Below are 22772 nucleotides of genomic sequence, written 5' to 3' on the forward strand. Positions count from 1 at the left end.
TCAATTAACACGCTCTGGCTGTGAGCCGCTGGGCTTTACCCCAAACATAATTATACTTGGAAAACTGCATCTGCCTTTAAATTTATGGAAGCTATGAAATAAATTCAGCTGCAGCCATTTGCAGTTTTTTCCCCTTGAACTCTAAAATAGAGATTAAACATAAAGCCAGGTTGTTTTTATGTTTTTTAAGCAACCTTCAAAATAAATTAAGGAAATGAAACATAGATAAACAGCTCATTTCACACGAGGCCGTCGACTCCGTAAACCGAGGCTTTAGGGAATACTGCTGCAAATTCATATTCCAAATGCAATGACAGATAAACAGCGGGGTCATGAATAATGGATGAGGAGGAACAAAGGTGATACTCGTGCGTCTGTAAATAAACTCACTCTCACTAAGGTAGGCCTAAATGTGCGTGATTGGTTAACCTTATCGGCTCTCTTCTTCGGGGACATTAGAGCCGAGGGCAAGGAGAGAAAGCACGGGAGACGGAAGCTTACAAACTGGATGGAAAACAAATGAGTCTGACAGGTAGAGTCCTTCCAGCCAGGAAACTTTGATTGTTGTGTAAGAAGGCTTTACAGGTTCCCCACTGGCCTGGGATAAAATGAGCGCCGAGCCAGTCTCAGAGACACAGAGCACGTATTCACGGGACCTGAAGTCAGACGTACTCGTGCAGGTCGCTTATGATGTGAACACAAAAATGCTAAAAACCCAGAAAAGGTGTCCTGGAACCACAAACACACCTAGTGTTTATTCTAAGACAGATCACATGATAGTTGATGAATTCTTGGATGGAGCCATAATATATCACATGAAAAATGCTCCAAAAGCCTCCAACAGCACCTGCACCTGTCAGTCAAAGAGGCCCCGCCCATAATAAGCCTTAATACAATTAGTATCAATTTCTCCTTCATAACACCCCGTACAGGTGTTATGAAGGAGAAATGACCCACGGAGACCAAACAGTTTGTATCAGGCTATAAACGTTTATTTCTGCTGTAAAGTTTTAACGTGGGAGTCTATGGGGACTGACTCGCTGCTGCCCCTGCTGTATGTTACAGGAACTGCAGGTTTGGGAGCTTCATTTTTTAGCCGCAAACCAATGAAATATAGATTTTTAATATTTTCATATTCACGTTATGCCAGATGTTTCCAACATTCGTCAAACCAAAACCAGTGATTTTATTTAATGCTGTGTTTGTGTATAAATCTTGTATAAACGAGGTGTTTTGAGTTTTCCTAATTGCAGTTGACGTTCAGTGCAGCAAATTTCTTCATCATAATAACAAGTTCATGCTTTTAAATTTGACCCTCCTGCACATAAACTGTATACCTGCTGCAGTCTGTGAAATCTGAATCCAAAAAGAAAAACATGAGACTTTATGAAGAACAGATGCTTTATGATTTTAATCATCTGTCTGTTGTGCCTTATCTGCACATGCAGTTTAGAACCATAGGTATTGATTCGTAACGGTAATACAGCCACGTTCAGCAAACATCCGCAGTGCCGAAGGATAAAGTCACTGTAAAACATAATGTGTATCCAGTTAAATTCAACCTAAAACAGCCAAATTATGCTGAATGAACATACTCCTGCTACAGAAGAGTACTGGCAGATATCCCCGAGTTTAAATCCACACTTTCACAGTTTAACAACCTTTGCTGCCTCTCTGGTTAAAAATATTTCAGGGCTATTTCGTTTTATCCATAAAACATGCCGTCCATGATGAAGGTTAATAATGAATTCTCTACATTTGCAGAAATTATTATTTTAAAAGTGGAGCACGCTCACATGTTTGTACCGACTCTGGGTTTAGCAGCTGCAGCACTTGAATAAAAACTGTAACGACTGCCTCCTTCATATCGCAGGTTTATGGTTCAGAGGCTGAAAAATAAAACCAGCACCAAAAGCTGCAGTTCCTCTAATGTCCACTAGAGGCTCTGGCAGTGAGTCAGTCCCCACAGACTCCTATGTTAAAACTTTACAGCAGAAATAAACATGTTTACAGCCTGATACAGTAAAATTACCAAAGTTAAGTAGTGATTAATAACCTCTTTAATTAAAACAAAATAATTCTAAAACATAATTAGAGCTGTTCTACATGAATTATTTTATTTTTTAATTGTTTTATAAAAAAAATCACATTATTATTTTGTACAAACACACCAAATTACAATTATTTACTTCATTCCTGAACATTAAAAAGAGTTTTAGTTTTTGAATGTTATGCTTGATTAATGCTGAAGTCCAGTGTGACTCAGAGTCGAGTATATAATGTGACTTTAGTTTGTTACTTGCTGAATAAGTAATTTTTTTGTTTTAATCTTGTTTTTCACAGATTTCCAAATTACTCGTTTTTCTTATTTTTATGATTTTATAATAACACATTTATCAACTCTGTAATTTCATGTATGTAGGAAGTAAGTGCAATGCCAAAATACCCAACTAAAGACTTTTGAAGCTAATGAGTGACATCATGGTGGTGGTGTCCATCTTTTTTGTACAGTCTATGTTTTTCTGGCATTGCTGCAACCTTACAAACTGTGCCATCTGATCCTCGAGCCTCTCGACTGTCTTTACCTTCTACACATAAAATTACATTTAAAGGTGACACATTACACCAGTGTCCTCAGATTTCAAATCAACACAGACTTCGATGAAGCGCGCTGACTGTTCTCTGCGATCAGCACTCCTGCAACCTGTTTTCAGCCGTTTCAAAGGGAAAAATCTTCATACTAAAGTTCTAATCTAAATTTGTCAAGATCCAGAAACAGAATATTAAATCTCCCTGCCCGGTCTTTGAGAAGTGATGGACAGATACACCAATTAGCTTATTAGAGCTCAGAGAATGGTGACCGACCTTTGCGTGAGGCTGAGGAGTGCAAAAAGGAAACTGCCAAATTGGCTGGAATTTTAATCCCAAGAAACTAAATGTAAGTGATGAAGAATGTGTTGCACAGAACCACTGACATTTAGTGCAGATGTTTGTTCTGCTGCAGTCCTCCAGGGAGGTAAGGCTAAAAAGGCCAAACGAAATCTGACTTGGCGTGATGCGAGCTTAAAGAAACCAGAGACTAAACAAGAAAGGGAGGAAGAGGAAGCAGCGAGAGTTTCTGCATCGCTGGGAAACAGATTAGAATACAAAATGTGATCAGGCTGCAGTGCTTCCAAATCATTTGTAGATATCAGAGATCATTTTCCCTTCTGTCCTTTCATCAGGAATTTAATGCAGGTAATATATTGGATGCTGACAGAGAACTCAGGTAGAGTGATGTCCACTGTAAGCACTTTAACAGAGCAGCAACCAGTGGGGCTGAAACACCAAGGCCTGCAGTTCCTCTAATGTCCAGCAGAGACACCAGCAGTGAGTCAGTCCTCATAGAGCAGAAATAAACATGTTTACAGCCTGAAACACAAACTGTTTGGTCTCCAGAGATAATTTCCCCTTCTTAACAACATGCATTATTAGGGGCGTGGCCTCTTTGAATGACAGGTGGATGGTGACACAGGCGGCTGTAGCTGCTAGCTTCACCTGAACTGGACCTCTGCACCGTGTTTGTGCTGTTGGAGCCTTTTCATGACATCATGTGACCAATAATATGGCAGCTGTAAGGTCGCTGTACCATCAGACCATCCAAGGAGGAGGAGCTCCCATACATTTAAGGATGCAGACATTAACTAACACCGTCTGACATTAGCACTCCTCTGATCCAAATATGGCCACTTCTGGCTTCAAAGCATGGCTGCAGCCAAAATCTTTTATATACAGTCGATGTTTTAAACAAACACAAAACCCTGAGTCACTCAGGGAAAGTTTAGAGCAAGTCTTTGAAGGGACTTCTGCTAAGCAATCGAAGCCTCGATGTGTTTTGGAGTCCGACGTGTTCTTACTGATGGAAAACAACTAATGTCAGGTCACGTGGAAAATGCAGATGCAGAGTCTGAAAGGGAGAAGTAAAACAAACCCTCCAAAATAACAGGATAGTCCAACTAAATTCAAACTGACACGTGGAGTCAGTCTGAATCTGGTGTTTGAAATTGAGGCCGTTTGACAGCAAATTCCCAGCTGTTGCTTTTTGTTTCCAGGCCGCCTCGAGTGCTGGTAAAACGTCTTGTTGTGGGGATTTAAATGCTGCTCAGCTTTCTGGCTGTGCTCGCTAACAGGCCGTAGCATATATTAAATGGATTTGTTATCCGCTCACCAACAAAGGATAAAGGCCTTTCGCTGCCGCTGCATTCATGTGCAGCTGTGCTCACTCAGCTGTGCGGCTGGGTCTCAACAACATCGGAGTTTCTGAATGAACCAAACTACACACGGGATGAAAGCTGATCATCTGTGGAGCGCTTAATGCTGGTGTTTGGATCGCACTCGTGCGTTTAAGTCTCGCCTTTGCTTTGGCGTTCGTGCCGGGTCGCCCACCCGGCCACACGCCACAAACCTGTCACTGTCGTAATGTGTTTCACTGGGTTTAGTCCAACTTCAGGAGGCTGGTTTTGACGGCACATCACTTCTCGAGAACCATTTTAATATTTAACTGAAACTCCATGGGTACACTGTTCCTTTAACAAATATCCCTGCACAGAAAAACTCACTGAAAAGATGTCGTTTGCAGATCTAAATAAGTGTTTCAGAAAAAAGAAGAGACGCCTCCTCTAATGTGTAAACCGTGAATGAAAACAGAAAGCAATGAAAATAAATAAATCATAAAGCCATATTTCAGAACATGGGAAACATATCAAGTATTTAAACGGAAACATTTTATTATTTCATGAAAAATATGAGCTCATTTGAATTATGAGGCAGCAACGTGTCTCTAAAAAAGTTGGACAGTGACAAAAAGGCTGGAAAAGAACATTTTACTAAACAGCAACAGCCGGAGCAACGCTGTAATCAGGTTATTGGCAGCTGGTCAGGAACATGACAGAGTTTGAAAAGAGCTTCTCAGAAGATGAGATGGGCAGAGGTTCACCAATCAGCAGAAAGCTGCCTGCAATCTGTGCGCTGCATTACAGACAGACGCGAGTCTGTGGTGACATCAGTGCGTGGGCTCAGCGTGCTGTCCACACGTGCAGGTTAAAGCTGCATCATGCAGAGAAGAAGACAGATGCGACCGTGTTCCAGAAACAGCACCGCCTCCTCCGAAGCTCCTTTAAAATCCACTGAAGCAAAGTGGAAACTGATCTGAGGTCAGAGTTCATCAGACATCATGAAACAGGACGAAGCAGAGAAGCTAGAGACCGCCATCAGACCAGGACGGGACAACGTCCAGCAGCTGCTCAGCTCACAGACCATCACAGGCTAAAGGTTAAAGGTTAAAGAGGAGGACATGGACCTGTCCAACTTCTAAAGATGTAAATAAAATTAAAGTAAAATAAAAATAACATGATTTTTGAATGGAATTGAAACTGAGATGTGTGGCTGCCTTCAAATTTAAAATAGTTTAAAGAGTTTGTTTTCTGTGTTCCACTGTGAATAAACTCGGGGCAGCATAACGGCAGCGTACACTGATCGACAGGCTTTCTGTGATTAGCACTGAAACAACATGAACACATCTTTGGACGAAGATTAGACGAGGACACAGACAACATGACGCTGCTGACCTGAGTCCTCCAACAATACCGCATCTTTGTGCAAAGGCCATTAGAGGAAATAAGCTATTGGCTGTGGACTCAGTGCTTAACGAGAGAGGTTTTAGGTGGACCTCCGTACAGCTAATCATCAAACCTCTTATGGAACACTTACACTGGACGTCCGACCACATTTATGTTCTTGTTTATTTTTTCCACTGATTTAACTCGGTACGGGCGAAGCTTCTGACACACACACACACACACACACACACACACACACACACACACACACACACACACACACACACCTTGAGGCCTCGCGGCTTTAATAAGGGAATGAAGAAAGGCCGCATGGACGCTTCGTGCAGCTGTGCAGAAACAAAGAGAGCAGACCTGCGGCTACATTTTTCATCCTTTGTTCCAAAAATAAGAACAAATGTTTTAAAATGATCAGAAGTGGCAACAGCTTCACTTGCTTTGACCAACAATAATCAGCTGTGATTGGTTATTTTGTGTCATTAAAGATGAAATTAAAGTAATTACATTTAGATTCACGTACATGTTTGAAGTTTTATTCAACTTATTTTTGTTTTTTTGTGGTTTCCCACAAAGACACACCCTGAGGTCTTGATGCCCAAACACAGGTAATGGCTATGAATCTAATTTCCAAACGTTCCCCGTCTAAGGAGATTTTAAACATTTTCCTAAACGTCCAGACTCCCTAATCGGGTCACGATGAGCCTCGTCTCTACGTTTTGCGTTTCTCAAACAAACTCATTTACTCCACAGTTGCTGAACTCTTACGTCTGTATAAAATTCCACCTCAGCAGCGCGGACACACCCCGGCCTTCTCTAAATACATTCCACACGTTAAAAGCCACAGAAATATTTACACGGTCACTGGCTGTGAGTTTTAATACCAGCCATATTCATTTCCACTCTGCGAGGCACGCCAGCGCTACTTCATTTGAAACATTTGGTATACATACACGACCCAGGGCCAATAACTCTGGTATGTGTGTTTGCTGCCAGCAGCGACTTCATTAAGCTGTTAAAACCTGGGGAAAAAGCCGAGAAGCCCTGGAAACATTTGAAGTGCATTTTCACATTTACAGTGTTGTAAAGTTGTTATTTGTTCTGCTGGCAGCTCCGTTCAGCGAGGACTACCTGGCAGACATCTCTGTTCAGCTTTGCTCCAGCGTCACGTTTCTCTCAAAGCAAATTGCTGAGAGGTGAACATTACGTATTTATGTATTTATTGGTAAGCCAGCTGGTTTGTTTGTTTAGCAATATTCCCGAAATCCACAGCCGGCAATGAATACCGATGCGCTCGTCAGTCATTTTCCAGCTAATCTCTCCTGACAGACTCAACGATCGATGCTCTTCTGTTGTTTTAAGATGAGATTGATTAAAACTCATTTCCAGACGCACATTTTATGCTGGACTCTTCCTGTTATGTGCCATTGGTTTTTCTTTGTTGTTGTTCTTTCAGATTTGAAGAAGCTGATTTTATAAAAACATGCTGGGTAGAGTGTAGGCTGCTGAAGCCAGATGGCATTTTAATAGTCCAGCCCTGATGAATAAATAGAGGCTGCAGGCAAAGAGAAGAGGAGGCCAAAGCCAGGACGGCTCAACTGACCAGTCAAGTCAAGCCAGGTGATACCCACAATGCATTTCCCACCGAGCCTAACTGGGAGGCAGCCCGGGCACAGATACAGACAACGTTTTGTCTACATTTCTGGAACCAGCAGGGAGACATTAGGCCTGAGCTGATGGTTTATTCTCTAAAATGACCCAGAAAGCTCAGACTGAGCCATTTGCATGAGGCAGGAAGGTGACAGACTTAATAACACTCAGAAATATGTGCAAAGAGTATTTTGGTATTAAAGCGCTGACGATTAGCTTGCAGAGCATGAAACACGACAGGAGACGTGGATTTTCTTTTTCAAGGCCGTCTGATACCTACACTGTTCGGGGGTCAGGTGGGGTAGGGCCTGTCCTCGCACCAGACGGCACGTGGAGCCGTCGCCGCCGCAGACGCCGCAGTTATCCTCCCTGGCACCGCTGGCCAGCTGCCGATCGCAGCCCACCTCCTGCACACGCAACAAGCACAAAGACAGAGAAGAGGCTGAAACAAAGACAGCTGCAGGACAAAGTCAGGCTGGATTATGTCTCCGACCAACAGCGAGGACGTTCAGTCTAATTATAATTTACATGCCAAACAATAGTTTCCAACGATGGACAGTTTAGAGCCAGAGGCTCAACTAAAGTCTGTTTGTGTGCTTCTGAAAGTCGTTAAATTAACATTTGGTCATTTTTTTCTCAGCCAATGTCTGACTGCACTGCAACATAATTAAAACGGAGGCGTCCCCCGGCTCCCTCACTTCCCTCTAACAGCCTGCTGACTGACTTCTGTGTGGAGACTCTGCAAGATGTTTACACTCACACCCGAGCGCCTCAAGGCCTCATCTGCTCCTGTCATTGTTCCCGTCCATGGATGGACAGCCGGCAAAATCAGAAACAGCAAACAGTGAAGCAGTTTTTTAAGGCAAAATCTGGACCCCCCAATTCTTACCCACAGGTGATTAGCAAGCGAGATTAGCAAGCAAACAAGCTAGCCTAAGACAGCTAGCTCCTAAAACAGGAAGCGAGAACATTAATGTAAACCTTAAACATTGTTGCAGCCTTCAAAAACTTGTTTTTCTGGTTTCTGGCACGCTTTTCACACTTTCACCACTGCTTTGTGTTTGCAGACAAATTAGCAAATTAGCATTTTCCAGCCCACAATGAGCTGCTTGCAACCAAACCAATCCCTCTGAGGTTTTCAGTGTAGCATTGTAAACCTCTTTGTGAATGATTATAGGCACGGAGTCACTTTAATTAAAGGTCAGAAAACAGAGTAAGTGCAATCATGTAAATATCTTGGGACCATAATCAATGAGAAACTGAAGTTTGATGAGAATTGCAAATCGGTCTGCAAAAAGGGTCACCGGAAACCTGTTCATTTCCACATTGACTGAACAATTTTAACTTTGTTTTATCTTTTTGTTTGGTGGTATGGTTCAGTCAGACCTCTGTCACAGAGAAAACCTCACAGAAGCAGACAGTGCGATGGTCCGGTCATCCGATAGGTGAGTCACAGCCCTGTTTGGCCTCTCTGTACTCTAAACAGGTACGACGGATGGCTTTATCAATTCTAAATAATGGTTCCATCCTCAGCTTCTTCCCTCAGGATGGGGGTTTGTAGTTCCAAGATGCAGGACGAAGCAAAGCTGCCGTCTCTAAACTTGAACGTTGAACCCTTCGTGGAGCAACAGCCAGCGAGCTCCATCAACCTGCTAACCAGTCAGGGAATACACAGTTGCTGCTTGTAGTCACAGAGGCGTCTGTAGGCCTGTGTGAAAGCAATCAGTTCAGTTCAATTTCTTTGTAGCCCAGGACTTCCATGATCATGGTGAATCATGAGATCACGAGAAGCTAAACTATCATCAGATATCCAGCCAAAGCTTCTGTTACCAAAAATGTTGACCCTTGCCCGAAGACTGTGTGTGTTCATACGGACGTATCTGACAATAGAGTTATTTCCAAATATAAGTCTGGGTTGCTAGGGAACAGTCAGATTTTGATGGGACTTCAAACTCTGTCAAGATGAGCTTGTACTACCTGGTAGAAGGTGATTTAATCAAACTGTCATCTGGCCTATAATATTCTTTTATCTAGGATAAAATTCAACTTGGAAAACATTAAAACATATTCTGTATAATCAGTCCCATCTCTGTATTTCTTTGTAGGTCACTGGGACCTTGTATCCTGGCTTTAAATAACACGACAAATTAAGTGTGACCTCAGGATGAGTGTGCAGGAAACGTTTCCACAGCCTCCTCAGATGCACAGGACATAAACGAGACCGTCCCTGATTTCAAAAACAAACTGCAGTAATAATGAAGCATTCAGAATGCAGGACTGAAAAATGACTCACGGCAAACTATAAATGCTTTTCTTTTACGACAGCAGTGAGCAATGAATACACCACAGAAAGGCCCAGGTGGTCAAAATGATCCTACACGGACATGAAAATGGACGGCATCGATGAAGAGAACATCTATCATCATCTGGGTCTAACCTGGTCTGCTTCTGGCTCCACTGTTAGTCATAAAGGGGGCCTGGCACAGCTTCTGGCATGTGGAATAAATGTCCTGAGAAGTGATGTGTGGTTCAAACGCTCTCCCATAGAGCAGGCAATGCCCACACAGAAAGGACGCAACTGGCAAGAGCATTCAAACCCAGGAACTTCCTGCCATGAGCCAGTATCACTAACCACTGCGTAAATCTAGCACTCTTAAACTACTTTTAAAGACCACTTGGTCAAGATTGCTACTGGCTGGGAACACCTTTCTATAATCTGCAATGTCACAATCGCAGATTTAGTTCTTTCAATTGTCACATTCAGCGCTATTTCTTAATTAGAAGACTTGAAGGGTAGCGTCCAATGAATTAACTTCAAGAAGTATTTTACACCAACCAGACATAACATTTTGACCACCTGCCTAATACTGCGTCGGCCTGACCCTTCGAGGCGTGGCCTCCGCTCGACCCCTGCGGGCGTGCTGTGGTATCTGCACCAACGTGTCAGCAGCAGGTCCTGTCAGTCCTGTAAGCTGTGAGGTGGGCCTCCGTGGATCGGACTGTGTCCAGCACATCCCACAGATGCTCCACTGGACTGAGATCTGGGGACTCTGGAGGCCAAGTCAACATCTCAAACTGGTTGTTGTGCTCCTCAAACTGTTCCTGAACCGTTTCTGTTTCAGTTCAGTTTTATTTATACAGCTGGGCAAAACGTCGGGTACTGTCCTTTGGCTCCCTCCTGGCTAGGCCTGCCATTTTGATGAGGTGGAAGGCCGCTGCCCCGCCCATCCATGTTCAGTGGCTTGCTGATCTCATGTCGTGTCTCAGTCTTGAAAAGATCCACTGCTCCATCCAGAACCAAAAGGGCACTTTTGGCAAAATCTGGGATCTTTTTCTAACGAACCTCTCTAACCTACAATTGAAGGATGTTCCTGCTGACTAACAGATTTGCACCAACGTGTCAGCAGCAGGTCCGATGTGTCTGTGTTAATGGCAGTGTTGGGGAGTAACGGAATACATGTACCGCCGTTACGTATTTAGAATACAAAATATGAGTAACTGTATTCCGTTACAGTTACCGTTTAAAAAGGTGGTATTTAGAATACAGTTACTTTGTTGAAATAAATGGATTACACGGCGGTACTTTCCTGTTTCATATTGTCGCGGGTCAGGACTGTTTGGGTTTGTATGACAGCTATGCTCTGTTGTTCCAGGCGGCAGCGTTACGGTTGCCATGGTTACTGGGTGGCGCTCTCTCGCTGCGTGTTTCCTGGGTGAGAGAGCGCTTTTTTGTTGTTGTTGTGCTAAGCTAAAAGGCAGAATGCTACAGGCATGGCCCTAAAGAATGTAGCCTGATGGGCAGTGTAGTCCGTGCTGCAGCGAGAATGGACTACCATACACGTTATGTGTCTGTGAGCGAGGGAGGGAGAGAAAGGAAAAGTCCGAGCTGTCACGGAGCAAAAACGGGAGCTGGAAGCATGTAAATATAATAATAACCACTGCAGCCAAGAAGAGTGCCTGACGAGCCCATTTGTAAGTAAGCTATTAAGACTCAACTGTACACTGTGTTCGTGTTTTCCTCTGAAACAATAAGTTCCGTTGGAGCAGCCTTTCAACGCCTCGCTCTGTCTCTCGCTAGCAAAGTTGACCAGACAACAAAGTAAAGCTATTTTTCGGCTACGAGCCCGACACGAACCCGACGTATTAGCCAGAGGTCCCTTTACTACGGTTCGGAGCCGCGGACCTTCAGTAACAGTAATAAATCACAGCAATAGTACATTCACGTAGTTGTAAACAGCATGATAATATATTAAGTAATCCAAAGTATTCAGAATACGTTACTCTCATTGAGTAACGTAACGGAATACGTTACAGAATACATTTTGGGGCATGTATTCAGTATTCTGTAATGGAATACATTTTAAAAGTAACCTTCCCAACACTGGTTAATGGGAATGTGAAGCTCAGTGGTACTGAGCTAACTTCTGTGTGGTTTGTAAGGAAAGGGTTTGTTAGTATCAATCGCCCATCCTGGGTTGTTAATTTTTTTGTTTGTTTTCCTTCTTTTTTTTTTTTTCTTTACCTATGTTCCAACATGAGAAGTTCTTTTTTGTATTTAGTGTAACAAGTTTTTGTGTTTCCCTTTTCTTTTTTTCTTCATAAACTGTATCCAAAAATCACTCAATAAAAATATTTTGAGTAGTTTTATTGATACAGCGCCAAATCACAACAACAGTCGCCTCAAGGTGCTTTATATTGTAAGGTAGACCCTACAATAATACATACAGAGAAAAACCCAACAATCATATGACCCCCTGTTAGCAAACACTTTGGCGACAGTGGGAAGGAAAAACTCCCTTTTAACAGGAAGAAACCTCCAGCATAACCAGGCTCAGGGAGGGGCGGGGCCATCTGCTGTGATTGGTTGGGGTGAGAGAAGGAAGACAGGATAAAATTATCAGTGCATCATCCTGCTGAAGAGACCACAGCCATCAGGGAGCACCGTTTCCATGAAAGGGTGTACACGGCATGCAACGATGGTGAGGTCGGTGGGATGTGTCAGAGTCACATCCACATGGATGCAGGACCCAAGGTTTCCCAGCAGAACCTCCCCCAAACCATCACACTGTGACACACACCTGGCCTGCAGAGTTGAGATGATGTGGTGTTGATACTGCTGTGATATCAGCCTTAAGGACAAAATGTTCACTCCCTCCCTGATATAGCTCGCCTACTAACAGGTGCAGCGATGAAGCCATAATCAGTGTTATTCTCGTCAGCGGTCAGCATGTCACACCTGCTTGGTGTAAATTATGTCCATGGCATCACTCTGCAAACTCTGTGGGGTGCACGCTTTGTGTGTCCACCATGAAGTTTCTTACTTGCTAAAATAAATAAATAAAAATAAATATTGAATTGATTTATATCAGTTTTCATGCTCTGTATGGTTCTGACTTTTTGGACGTCGTTGTGACTTTGCCAGCTGCAGGAAATGTGGAAACTGGAAGCGGATGTGTTGTTATGGGGCATATGGAATAAACTCGTACTTTCGCCCTGAACACAAACGCCTCTTTAGAGCAAACGCAGAGACCCTGTAAGCCGAGGATTATCGAGGTGACAAAGTGTGACGGGGAGACAAACACAGTGACAGACAACACGATGCACTGCAGCTCCCTGGGATCCGACTCGTTTTCTGGTCTCCGTGTATACGTGTGGTGTATTATTAATCTACATAAACTACATGCAGCAGAGCAGGGACTGGCCTCATTCCGTCACTGACAAACTTCCCGCTTCAGAGCCGCGCCACCGCTCGCTGCTCCACACTCCCTCCATCACCGTTAGTACCCGGCATGCCCGGTGGCCTCTCGGCACGCCGGGTCTAGCAGCAGCTCCCATTAGAGCACGCATCCATCATCTGCCTCCCATGACTGCCCGTCTACCTGCGTGACTGAGTGTGTCTGGCCTCATTATTATTTCCAGTTTAATGATGTACCTGAAGCAGTCTGAGTGAATGCTGTCTCTTTGGAAACTGCCTTTTACATCCTGGCAGGTGAAGTTTGTGGCCAAACAACTTTAAAGTGGAGGAGAGGAGAACTTTTCAGCCCGGAGGAAACAAGCTCATTTCTTTTCCTACCTGGATTCTGGCCAAACAGCTTCCCAGTAGGAACATTTCATAACACTGAGGCTATGTCCATACTAATATTGATAAATCTAAACAGTGTTTTTCAGTACCTGCTGTCTCAGCCTTCCACATACACGCTGGAGACAAAGATTTATAAAGTTTGCTGCTATCAGTAGGCTAAAAATATACGACATATAGGAGTCCATATATACGCTTTTCCATATCCTTGAACCACATGTTCGCTCCTCGCACAGACCATGTTGTCTAGTTTTCACGTTGATGTTGTTAGGCTGGATCATTTGGGATTTCAGTGTTTCAAGCCGTGCCCTGAATATGTTTTAGTGCTTATAAAAGAGGAATTTTAGTGCAGAGAAGATGAAAGAGGAAGCAGCACAAAGACTCCTCCACAGTAACAGCCGTGGAAGCAGGAAAACTCCAAAAGCAGACATGAAAATTATTGTGGGAAAAAAATCTAGGCTAAAGATGAAGAATAAAATGAAATAATTACACCCACTCCTGTCGCCTCGAAAAGACTCAATCTAGACTTAATGCAGCTTACTATTTTTTTTCTTGTATTTTTGATCTTTTTTCTGTCTTGCGGCCGTTCTCCTGCTGCACTGCCGTCTTCTCCCTCTGATCGTGAATGTTACACCGTCCTACAAGCTAAACAACGGGGTACGTACGGAAGTAGCTGTAGATCGAAATTACATATTTCAAAGTAGGACACTAACACAGACACCACATGTGTCTACATACGCAGAAGACATTTTTAACCGAACAACAGAAGTAAAAGCAGGAAAAGAAAATCCACAAGGTACATTATTATGATTGCTTATTGAGAGAAAGTTCAGTTCTAGTATTATTATTAGTTTGTCTTAGTTGAGTTTAGTCTGGTTTATGTTATCGTCCATGTCTGTTCCTGTTTGTCATGTGTTGTGTCCTTGTCTATGTGGGTTCCCCGTGTCTCTCTCCTCGTGTTCATTCCATGTCTCCTGTCTGTCATGTATGTCCACTCATCTCTCCATGTTTCCTGTTTTATTTTGAAAGTCTTGTTCAGTGTGTTTAGTTTTGCTGTGTTTCCCTCGTCACCCTTCTGTGTATTTAGGTCCTCTGTCTCCCTCTGTTCAGTGTCGCGTCGTCTGTTTGTCTCGTGTCCTGTTACGTCAAGTCTCAGGATAGTTTTCATGCTCCGGTTCACGTTCCACATCACAGTGTTCATGTTTAGGTTTTAGTTTAGTTTCTCGCCTCACCTTTGGTTATACTTCGCTTTCTCTCCCGTGTCTGCTTTTGGGTCCACACCTCAAACACGTCGGCTATCCCGGCCATGACAGAAATGGCATTAAATACAGCTCCCTTTGCCTTTACTCTCCTTTTCTGCTTTAATCAAAAATAGCACATGCCATTTAAAGTGTGCACTCAGCTGTGATTGGTTGATAGACACCAGGTGCCTCTGCTGGATGACTGAGGCACCAGCATAAAAGAGACATCCAGGATTAAAGCAGCACAGGTCAGAGGACAGATGGATGGTAGGATGCGTTCAATGGCATCTGGATTTACTGAGTCAGCTCACGTCTTGGCTCATAACTCTGGCATTTCTGGTCCTCCATACAAGCAGAAAATACTCTTTGATGTTTTGCCTTTAGTGAGTTAAGATTGTGTTTTGTACAGAAATGTCAACCCTGCACACATCACACACGTAAGAGGGTGAAAGGAAAAATGTGGAGAGCAGTGATTACACATGATGAGGGTATAAAATTGTGTCTTTACGAGAAAACCTCTGAAAATAGACAAAGAACTTTTCAGAGATGCTGTTTTCAGCTGAACTGAGTTCAACAATCGAGGAAATTACACATCATTGGCACGTGTCACATCCTTCCAACAGCACTGTTTTCTGCTGTGAGATGACCTTTTTCATTTCACAAACCAAATCTTAGAAGCTCCTTCAGCTTTAGGAAGCCCGCGTGGTTTAACTTAGCGTCTGACAGATTCATCATAACTCACAGTAAAACTATGAAATGGGGAATTGGTGTTCTGGAGTGTGCAGCTGAGAAAATCCCAGGAAGGCATCAGGCTGTCAGTGACTGAGCTGGGGTGTAATTCTGAGGATTAGAGGCGTCTAATCTGCAGTGTGTGCCACAAAATGTCAGATTAGTGCACCTAAGGAACGTCAGGGTTGTGCAAATATTTCATCCTCACTTCAGGTGACAAACTGTTATCAGAGAATTCAAATATCTGTTGGCACGATAATCAGTGCAAACTGGCATTTAACTTCATTCATTCAGGCCGACGCTGCAGTGCGGGCGTGAGCGCGGGTTCTCGCGTGTGAGGATTACCGTTGATTTGATTAGTCCTAATCAGAAATGAGTGGTGCCTCTCTGCTGACGCAGAATCTCAACCATTAGTGGCTGCAGGCCATCAGCATCACGGCGTCTCAGAAAAACTGCAGTTTTAGAGTCACTTCACGTCCAGCTGCATGGAGCTGCATGCACTCTCTGCTGATTTTTATCGCCATGGCAGCCGGTTTTATAGCATGCTGATGGCCTTATCATTAATCAGCTGTTTCTTCACCTACTGGACGTACATGCTGAGTAAAGCTGCATCACAGAAACCTCCTCCATCAATGACACATCTGAGGGTCTGGAACCAGCTGGTAGCAGAAGAAACCAACTCAGGTCAGCTGGTCACTGACCAGTGGTTGGTTGCTCATTTAATACAGTCTTAAAAACAGGGAAAAAACAATTGGACATGATGTGCTTAAACTGCACAGACATGCAAATCCACCTGTCTCAGAGTGAAACACTCGTTCATGCATTTATTACTTCCAGGCTGGACGACTGTAATTCATTATTATCAGGAAGTCTTAAAAACTCCCTGAAAAGCCTTCAGTTAATCCAAAATGCTGCAGCAAGAGTCCTGACAGGGACTAGAAAGAGAGAGCAGATTTCTCCTGTATTGGCTTCCCTTCATTGGCTTCCTGTTAAATCCAGAATTCAAAATCCTGCTCCTCACATACAAGGTCTTAAATAACCAGGCCCCATCTTATCTTAATGACCTTGTAGTACCATATCACCCTATTAGAGCACTTCACTCTCACACTGCAGGCTTACTTGTTGTTCCTAGAGTATTTAAAAGTAGAATGGGAGGCAGAGCCTTCAGTTTTCAGGCCCCTCTTCTGTGGAACCAGCTTCCAGTTTGGATTCAGGAGACAGACACTATCTCTACTTTTAAGATTAGGCTTCAAACTTTCCTTTTTGCTAAAGCATATAGTTAGGGCTGGACCAGGTGACCCTGAATCCTCCCTTAGTTATGCTGCAATAGATGTAGGCTGCCGGGGATTCCCATGATGCACTCACCTCTCTAACTCCCGGTGTGTTTTATGTAATTAGTTTTGTCTTCTCTCATAGTTTGAATTTTTGTCTCTCTATCCCATCTCTGAACAGGAAAGTTAAAGAGTTATTTATCTGCTGTTCTACGTCTTTTGTTCATGTTTTCAAACCTTCCTGGAAAATGAAAAGTTTTCCTGATGCTTTAACGTGTGTTTAATGTTGTAAAAGACTCAATTTTAATCCCGATGTCATCTCTGCCTAAACTTATTCTCACAGTGAGGACAAAAGTTTAAATCGGGCCAACAGCAGATCCCCAGGGTCACACGTCACTCCTCATTAAGACTTTCTCAGTCTTTAAAATCGAAATGTGTCATTTTAAGAAAATATAAAAGGCTCTGTTTAAATGATGGGAACACACACACACACACACACACACACACACACACACACACACACACACACACACACTGTGTCACATCAGAAGGAACTTGCGTTGAAGTTTATGAGCGGTTCTGGCACAGCGGCCGGGAAACAGCAGCCTCAGATCTAAACACTGAAACCTTCTGTTGATATTAAACTACCGCATATAAACACTGAACATTTTTATTTCGTGTCCTAATTGCTCCGTTACCCTGCAGCCACTTCACAGTGTTTATGTATCTTTGCGTTTGCTGAATGGAGGCGAGCGGAGCAGAGAGGGAGGAGGACAGCTTCTCCTCGGAGTAAATACAGGCTGAAAGATCAGGATGACAGCTGCGGATGGAGAAAGCCTCTTACGACTTGTGTATAAAGACACCATTAAAGGATAATGTGTAATTTCAAGTGTCGGTCTGCGAATGCATCGGCCTTTTCCATCCACGGAGCAGCGCGGTCGCAGGTGCAGTGTGATGCACGCAGCTGGATTTGTATAAGCGGGGCGTGTTATTGGATTTGATGAGAACGGTATAGCTCGTTATACTGGCTGTTGTTGCAGCAGCTGAGAGGAAATAACCCTTTTCCCTCTGTTGTTCGCTCCTCCTGTCACAATTTTCCACTTTTTTCTTTACTCGTTGTCAGAGCTCCTCTCGCTTTTTCTTTCAGTGTTGTTCTCTTGTTTTCGTCTCGACACATTTAGTTTGAGTCAAAAATGTGAAGTTGGGAGAAGTCGCTCGTCTCATTAAGAGAAACTTGCTCTTTAAGGATTTTGTCAGCAGTTCGGTGGAGCTTACAGCTGCAGAACTCTTTGATAAACCCTCTGGAGCTCTGCATAAACCACAGCGAATCATCTGCCTCCACCTCCTCCTGCCCCAGCTTCCTCCTCTGTCACACCGACCCTCTGCATGTCCTCCTTCACTACATCCATGAACCTCCTCTGAGGTCTTCCTCTCCTCCTCCTGCCTGGCAGCTCCATCTTCATCTTCCTTTGTCTGATACCTCCATGCTCCCGCCTCTGCACATGTGCAAACCCTCTGATCAGACTCATGTCCGTCCTGCTCACCAGAGAAGCTCTCAACACCTTCAGCTCGACCTCCACCGTCTCCGAACCCTCACAGCAGCTCTCACTACCTTCTTTTAAATCTTCCCTTTCAGGCCTGCTGCTCTCTTTCTGTCACAGATCACTCCTGACACTCATCTCCACCCGCTTCACCCTGCCTGCGTTCTCTGTGGATGGTTGTTAAACACATCCATCTTCACTACCTCTGCTCTTTGCACATTCACCTTCCCACCTGTCTCCCTCTCATTCACACACGTGTATTCTGTCTTGCTGCTCCTCTTCTCTCCAGAGCATACCTCCACCTCTCCAGGCTCTCCTCCACCTGTCTCCCTACTCTCACTACAGATCACAGCGTCGTCTGCAAACATCATAGTCCGCCTGCTCCTCCTGCCTGACCTCGTCTGTCAGCCTTTCCATCACCGCTGCAAACAAGACTGGGGTCAGAGCAGCTCCCTGATGCGATCCCACCACCACCTTCATCCCATCTGTCGCTCCTACTGCACACTTCCTCGTACATGTCCTGCACCACCTTCACATCCTTCTCTGGCACTCCTGACTTCCTCTCACAGATCCACAAAGACCTGGCCAACATCTGCCCTCTCAGAGCAATCACAAGGAAACCTCTTTCTCATCATGAAGCCGTCCTGCTGCTCACTGATCATCACCGCTCTTCTTCAACTACTCTCTGAAGCTAGCTTCCTCCCACTGTAGTTCCTACAGATCTGCACTTTTGATCTTCTCCCTTCCTCAGGATTCCTCTCACTCTCCAAGATGATGTTGAACAATCTCCTGCCCTGTCTCAGAGACATCTGTAACCCACATAAAATGAGGGTACCACTTTAAGGACTGATAAATATGAGGAGAGATGGACAGCCTGCCCAACCAATTGAAATGCACAGGTCCCAGTATGCTTTGACCAATGGGAAAGCAGCCTGCCGCTGTGTGTCCCACCCACCTGCTCTGTGTTCGCTGCTAGTGTGTGTAGTCGCGTGCTGGCAGGAGACAAAGAGAGCTGCGCTGCCAAATTTTGATCCCTGAGAGACTGAAGTTTTTGAGTTGGAAAAAGTATTAGATATAAGTTGCAACAACTGTGCTGCACATAAGTTCGCTGGTTATCAGCTGCCTTTCATGTTAAAAGTAGCCAAAGTGAGGAAACAGGCGAATGCTGCAGTTTTCTGGCGACTGTAGAAAGTACCGCGTGGAGCTAAACTGTTAGCCTTCATTAGCTTTAGTTGTTATCAGCTGCCTGAAAGTTCATCTCAATCTGCTTCCAGAAGTAAGGTAACACTTGAAGCGCGGCTTATGTTTATTTTCCTTCACGTCGCATTACTGTCGTTAAAGAAAAAAACCTTCCCTGTTACGTTGTTTAGAGTCACGCATGGTTCGACCGAGAGACACCATACCATTGTCTTCGGCCGTGATGCACTGAGATCGCTGAGCACATATTGCATGTCTCAGTTTAAGTCTGTTTTGCACTTTATTGTTCAATAACTGAATTTATCTGAATTGTTTGGTTAATAATTGTCGCATATGCACTAACTTTACTTAGCTTGGTTGTAAGTTTTAATGTTTTCATAATGTATTTAGAAAAGTGTTTGTATTACAATTTTTAAAATAAGAATAATGGCAATATATTGCAGTAATGCATAGTTTATGTAAGAGAGATGTTTTATTTTTGCAAATTTGAGTATTTTAATTGCAAATTGATATCGAATATGATGTCAACAAAATCCTAAGTTGTGAATTATAGCTAGAACAGCATAATTAATATTTGAATTGCTCTTCTGACCCTGTCTGTTGACAGGTCAGGTTTTTTTTGTATGCTGAATTGTTCCTGAGGTGGATTTCTCTGGTGAAATAGATGGCGAGCCTTCACACCTGGACTTAGAGAGACTGAGATTCGCTTCTTTTCCTCTTGATGATCCGCTGCACCTTGCGGTGTGGTAGGACTGTATCACTCACACTTTCTCACACAGCTGGTTATACACAAGACCACTGACTGACATTCTCTCACCCCTATTTTCTTTCACACCCTGGGAATTTTTTGGACTATACCCCTTGAACATTTTTTAATAAAAGTTAAAAGTTAAGGAGTCAGGTTACTAGGGTGCACCCAGCATTGAAAACCAAAAGTAACACTTGGCCAAGTCATTGTCTTAGTAGTTTATGTCTTTTACTTTTCTTTCATCTTTTGTAAGTTTCCTTTCTGCAATTGTAAAGTGCCTTTAACCTGTGCTTGTCAACCTTATGGTTTATTTCACTAACGTTGGCTGGTTCTTTTGAGTTACATTCTTGTCTCTGTGTCTCATTTAAACACACCCCTGTGCTCCTGTAGTCGAACCTATTGGCCCATTGATATAGTCTTTTCAACAATTCCCCTTACTGTGTTACACATCTCCATACATCCACATCTATGTCGTCCGGACCAGCCACCTTCCTGACTGATATTCATGCTCATGAATCATCATCAGGACAACAACAGCAGTGTTCACGGCAGGGAAAAACACTGCCCATCTGCAGTCTGCCAGAGATCATACGGATGAACCAGGAGGCTGTGTGTTGCATGTTTTCAGTGGATAGATGAGACCAGACGGATGGCGTGCTCTTCGTGAAACCCGATTGTGTTGTGGTGTCACATTGGGATGTGTTTTAATGCATCTGGGCCAGGACAGCTCGCTGTTACTGAGCGAATACTGAATTCTGAATTACAGCAGAAAACTCTGTCAGGACTTCAGTCAGTGAAGAGGAAACACACCACCATCCCCGAGCTAATGGTGCTCTGCAGGGAGAAGGTTCCTGAACCAGCCACTGCAGACACTCACATATATCTAATATATATATTTTTAGGTCAAAAAACCAAACTGTGAGTTCCTAAATTTCCCCTTTAAACTAAACATTTTCAACATTTCACAGTGAGCAGTGAGGAGATCCGGAGCTGGGCAGTGTGCAGACACTGTGTGCTGTTAATGAGCGAGCGTACCGGTGCGCTCTGTTCACAGCTTACAGTCCAGTGCTTCTAACATGTTTACTGCCACACTTCAGAGGCTGAGTTAAATTTAACTAATTAACTGTTGGCTGGAGAGTGAAATTGCCGTTCGGTGTTTCCGTGTTCATGCAGCATGAAATGCAGCCAAAGTGACGATAACAAGAAAATGAAAAACAACAAGCCGTCCAAAGCTCATCAGTTCTGTTTCTCAGCTCCTCGTGATAGATGTACGCCACCGCTGCAGGCCGCCATCCAAAGAGTCACTACACGCGTCTGTGTGATACATGCGACGCTGCTCCTGTCGAGCAGTTAGGGTCCGTATATAATCCACTCTGGGTGATTCTGGCGTCTCAGTGCTTTCATTATTTCATCGTGGCCCGTGATGATCATCACAGTTTAACTGGGACGAAACTGGACTAATGAGGCCAAAATGTAGAAGAGGCACGCCAAAAACACGACCTCAAGTGAACTCGAGTGTCAAACACAATTCTGGCTCTTGTTTATTGGAAGCAAAGCGGATCGGGCTGATGTTATTACAGAGCTACAAACTCCACAGAGAGCCAGGAAGGGTGGACAGATGTGTCAATTAAATGTGGGACAGGAGAGTGCACTTTATTTCCCGGGGCTGACTCCAACTGGCAACCTCCCAGGCTGGAAAAGAAGGCGGTGTGGAAAACACTGAGACCTGCAGTTCCTCTCATATCCACATGAGGCAGGCTCCAACGGTAAGCCCTCCGTCCTTACAGCAGGAACAAACGGCTCTGTGGTCTCCATAGTTCATGTCCTAACGAACATTTCATCACCTGTTTGATTTTGGCACTCTGACAGATGTGCAGGCACAGCTGTAGCTAATAGCTGTCTGCTAGACCTGTGCTGTAGTTTTAATGCAACTGTCTGACCAATAATACGGCTGTTTCGGCTGAGACAAGCCAGGAAGTTAGAGCTCCAGTTTTTACGCCTATTTTGAAGATCACGTGCAGTGAAGTCGCAGTGGCTCTGTCTGTAAACTCAATTTGTAGCTTTTTGGTTTCCGTAGAGCCGATCGGGGTGCGTTCAATGACCTGAGGGTGTGCTCACTCTGAGTTATGGACGTGCAAAGGCATCATTAGGAGCTTCAACATCATGAGCACAAACCTGTGTGAGGGCTTCAACACAACGCAGCAAACGCTCGATACTTAACGTAACCTGAGAACATAAAAGCTGCACTTCCACGTTCACTTTTATTAAATATAAAAACTGCAAAAAACGAGAGCCGAGAAAGGAGGGAGCGGTTCGTGCCCACGTTCAGTACTGTCTATTCATGCCAGCAGTATGGAATTCTCAGGATGGATTTCTCACGGCGTCCCTTACCTGACACACTCCGCTGATGCACATGTCAAAGGCGTCCGCCCGGCACCGGGTCCCGTCCAGCACCTTCGGGGCCAGTTCCACAGTGAGGCCTCGGCCTTTAGCCTGGCAGCGCAGAGCGCAGGGGGCGGTGGGGTCGTACGGCGCTGGGACCCACTCGTACGTGACGCCCTGGTACTTGATGTCATTGTGAGCTGAACACTGCTGGGCCCGGAAATCCCCCGACTCTGCAGGGCAGTCCTGAGGAGAGGAGACGAAAGTGTCACCACAATAATTCTTTATAAACTCATCTCGTTTTTTCACGTGACGACTGACA

General features: G+C 44.1%; 1 protein-coding gene across 5 annotated transcripts in view; it reads right to left on the bottom strand.

The window, feature by feature from the left end:
* Positions 1 to 22772, bottom strand: part of adamtsl3 (ADAMTS-like 3) — a 196988-nt gene that overhangs the window by 69247 nt on the left and 104969 nt on the right. For all 5 annotated transcript variants that reach the window (XM_063480938.1, XM_063480946.1, XM_063480955.1 and 2 more), the window contains 2 exons: positions 22460 to 22696; positions 7543 to 7669 (listed from right to left, as the gene is read on the bottom strand). In XM_063480938.1, the coding sequence (XP_063337008.1) occupies positions 7543 to 7669; positions 22460 to 22696 (364 nt within the window). The remainder of the gene's footprint in view (positions 1 to 7542; positions 7670 to 22459; positions 22697 to 22772) is intronic.

The sequence above is a fragment of the Pelmatolapia mariae genome, linkage group LG1 (assembly GCF_036321145.2).
Source record: "Pelmatolapia mariae isolate MD_Pm_ZW linkage group LG1, Pm_UMD_F_2, whole genome shotgun sequence".
Lineage (NCBI taxonomy): Eukaryota > Metazoa > Chordata > Actinopteri > Cichliformes > Cichlidae > Pelmatolapia > Pelmatolapia mariae.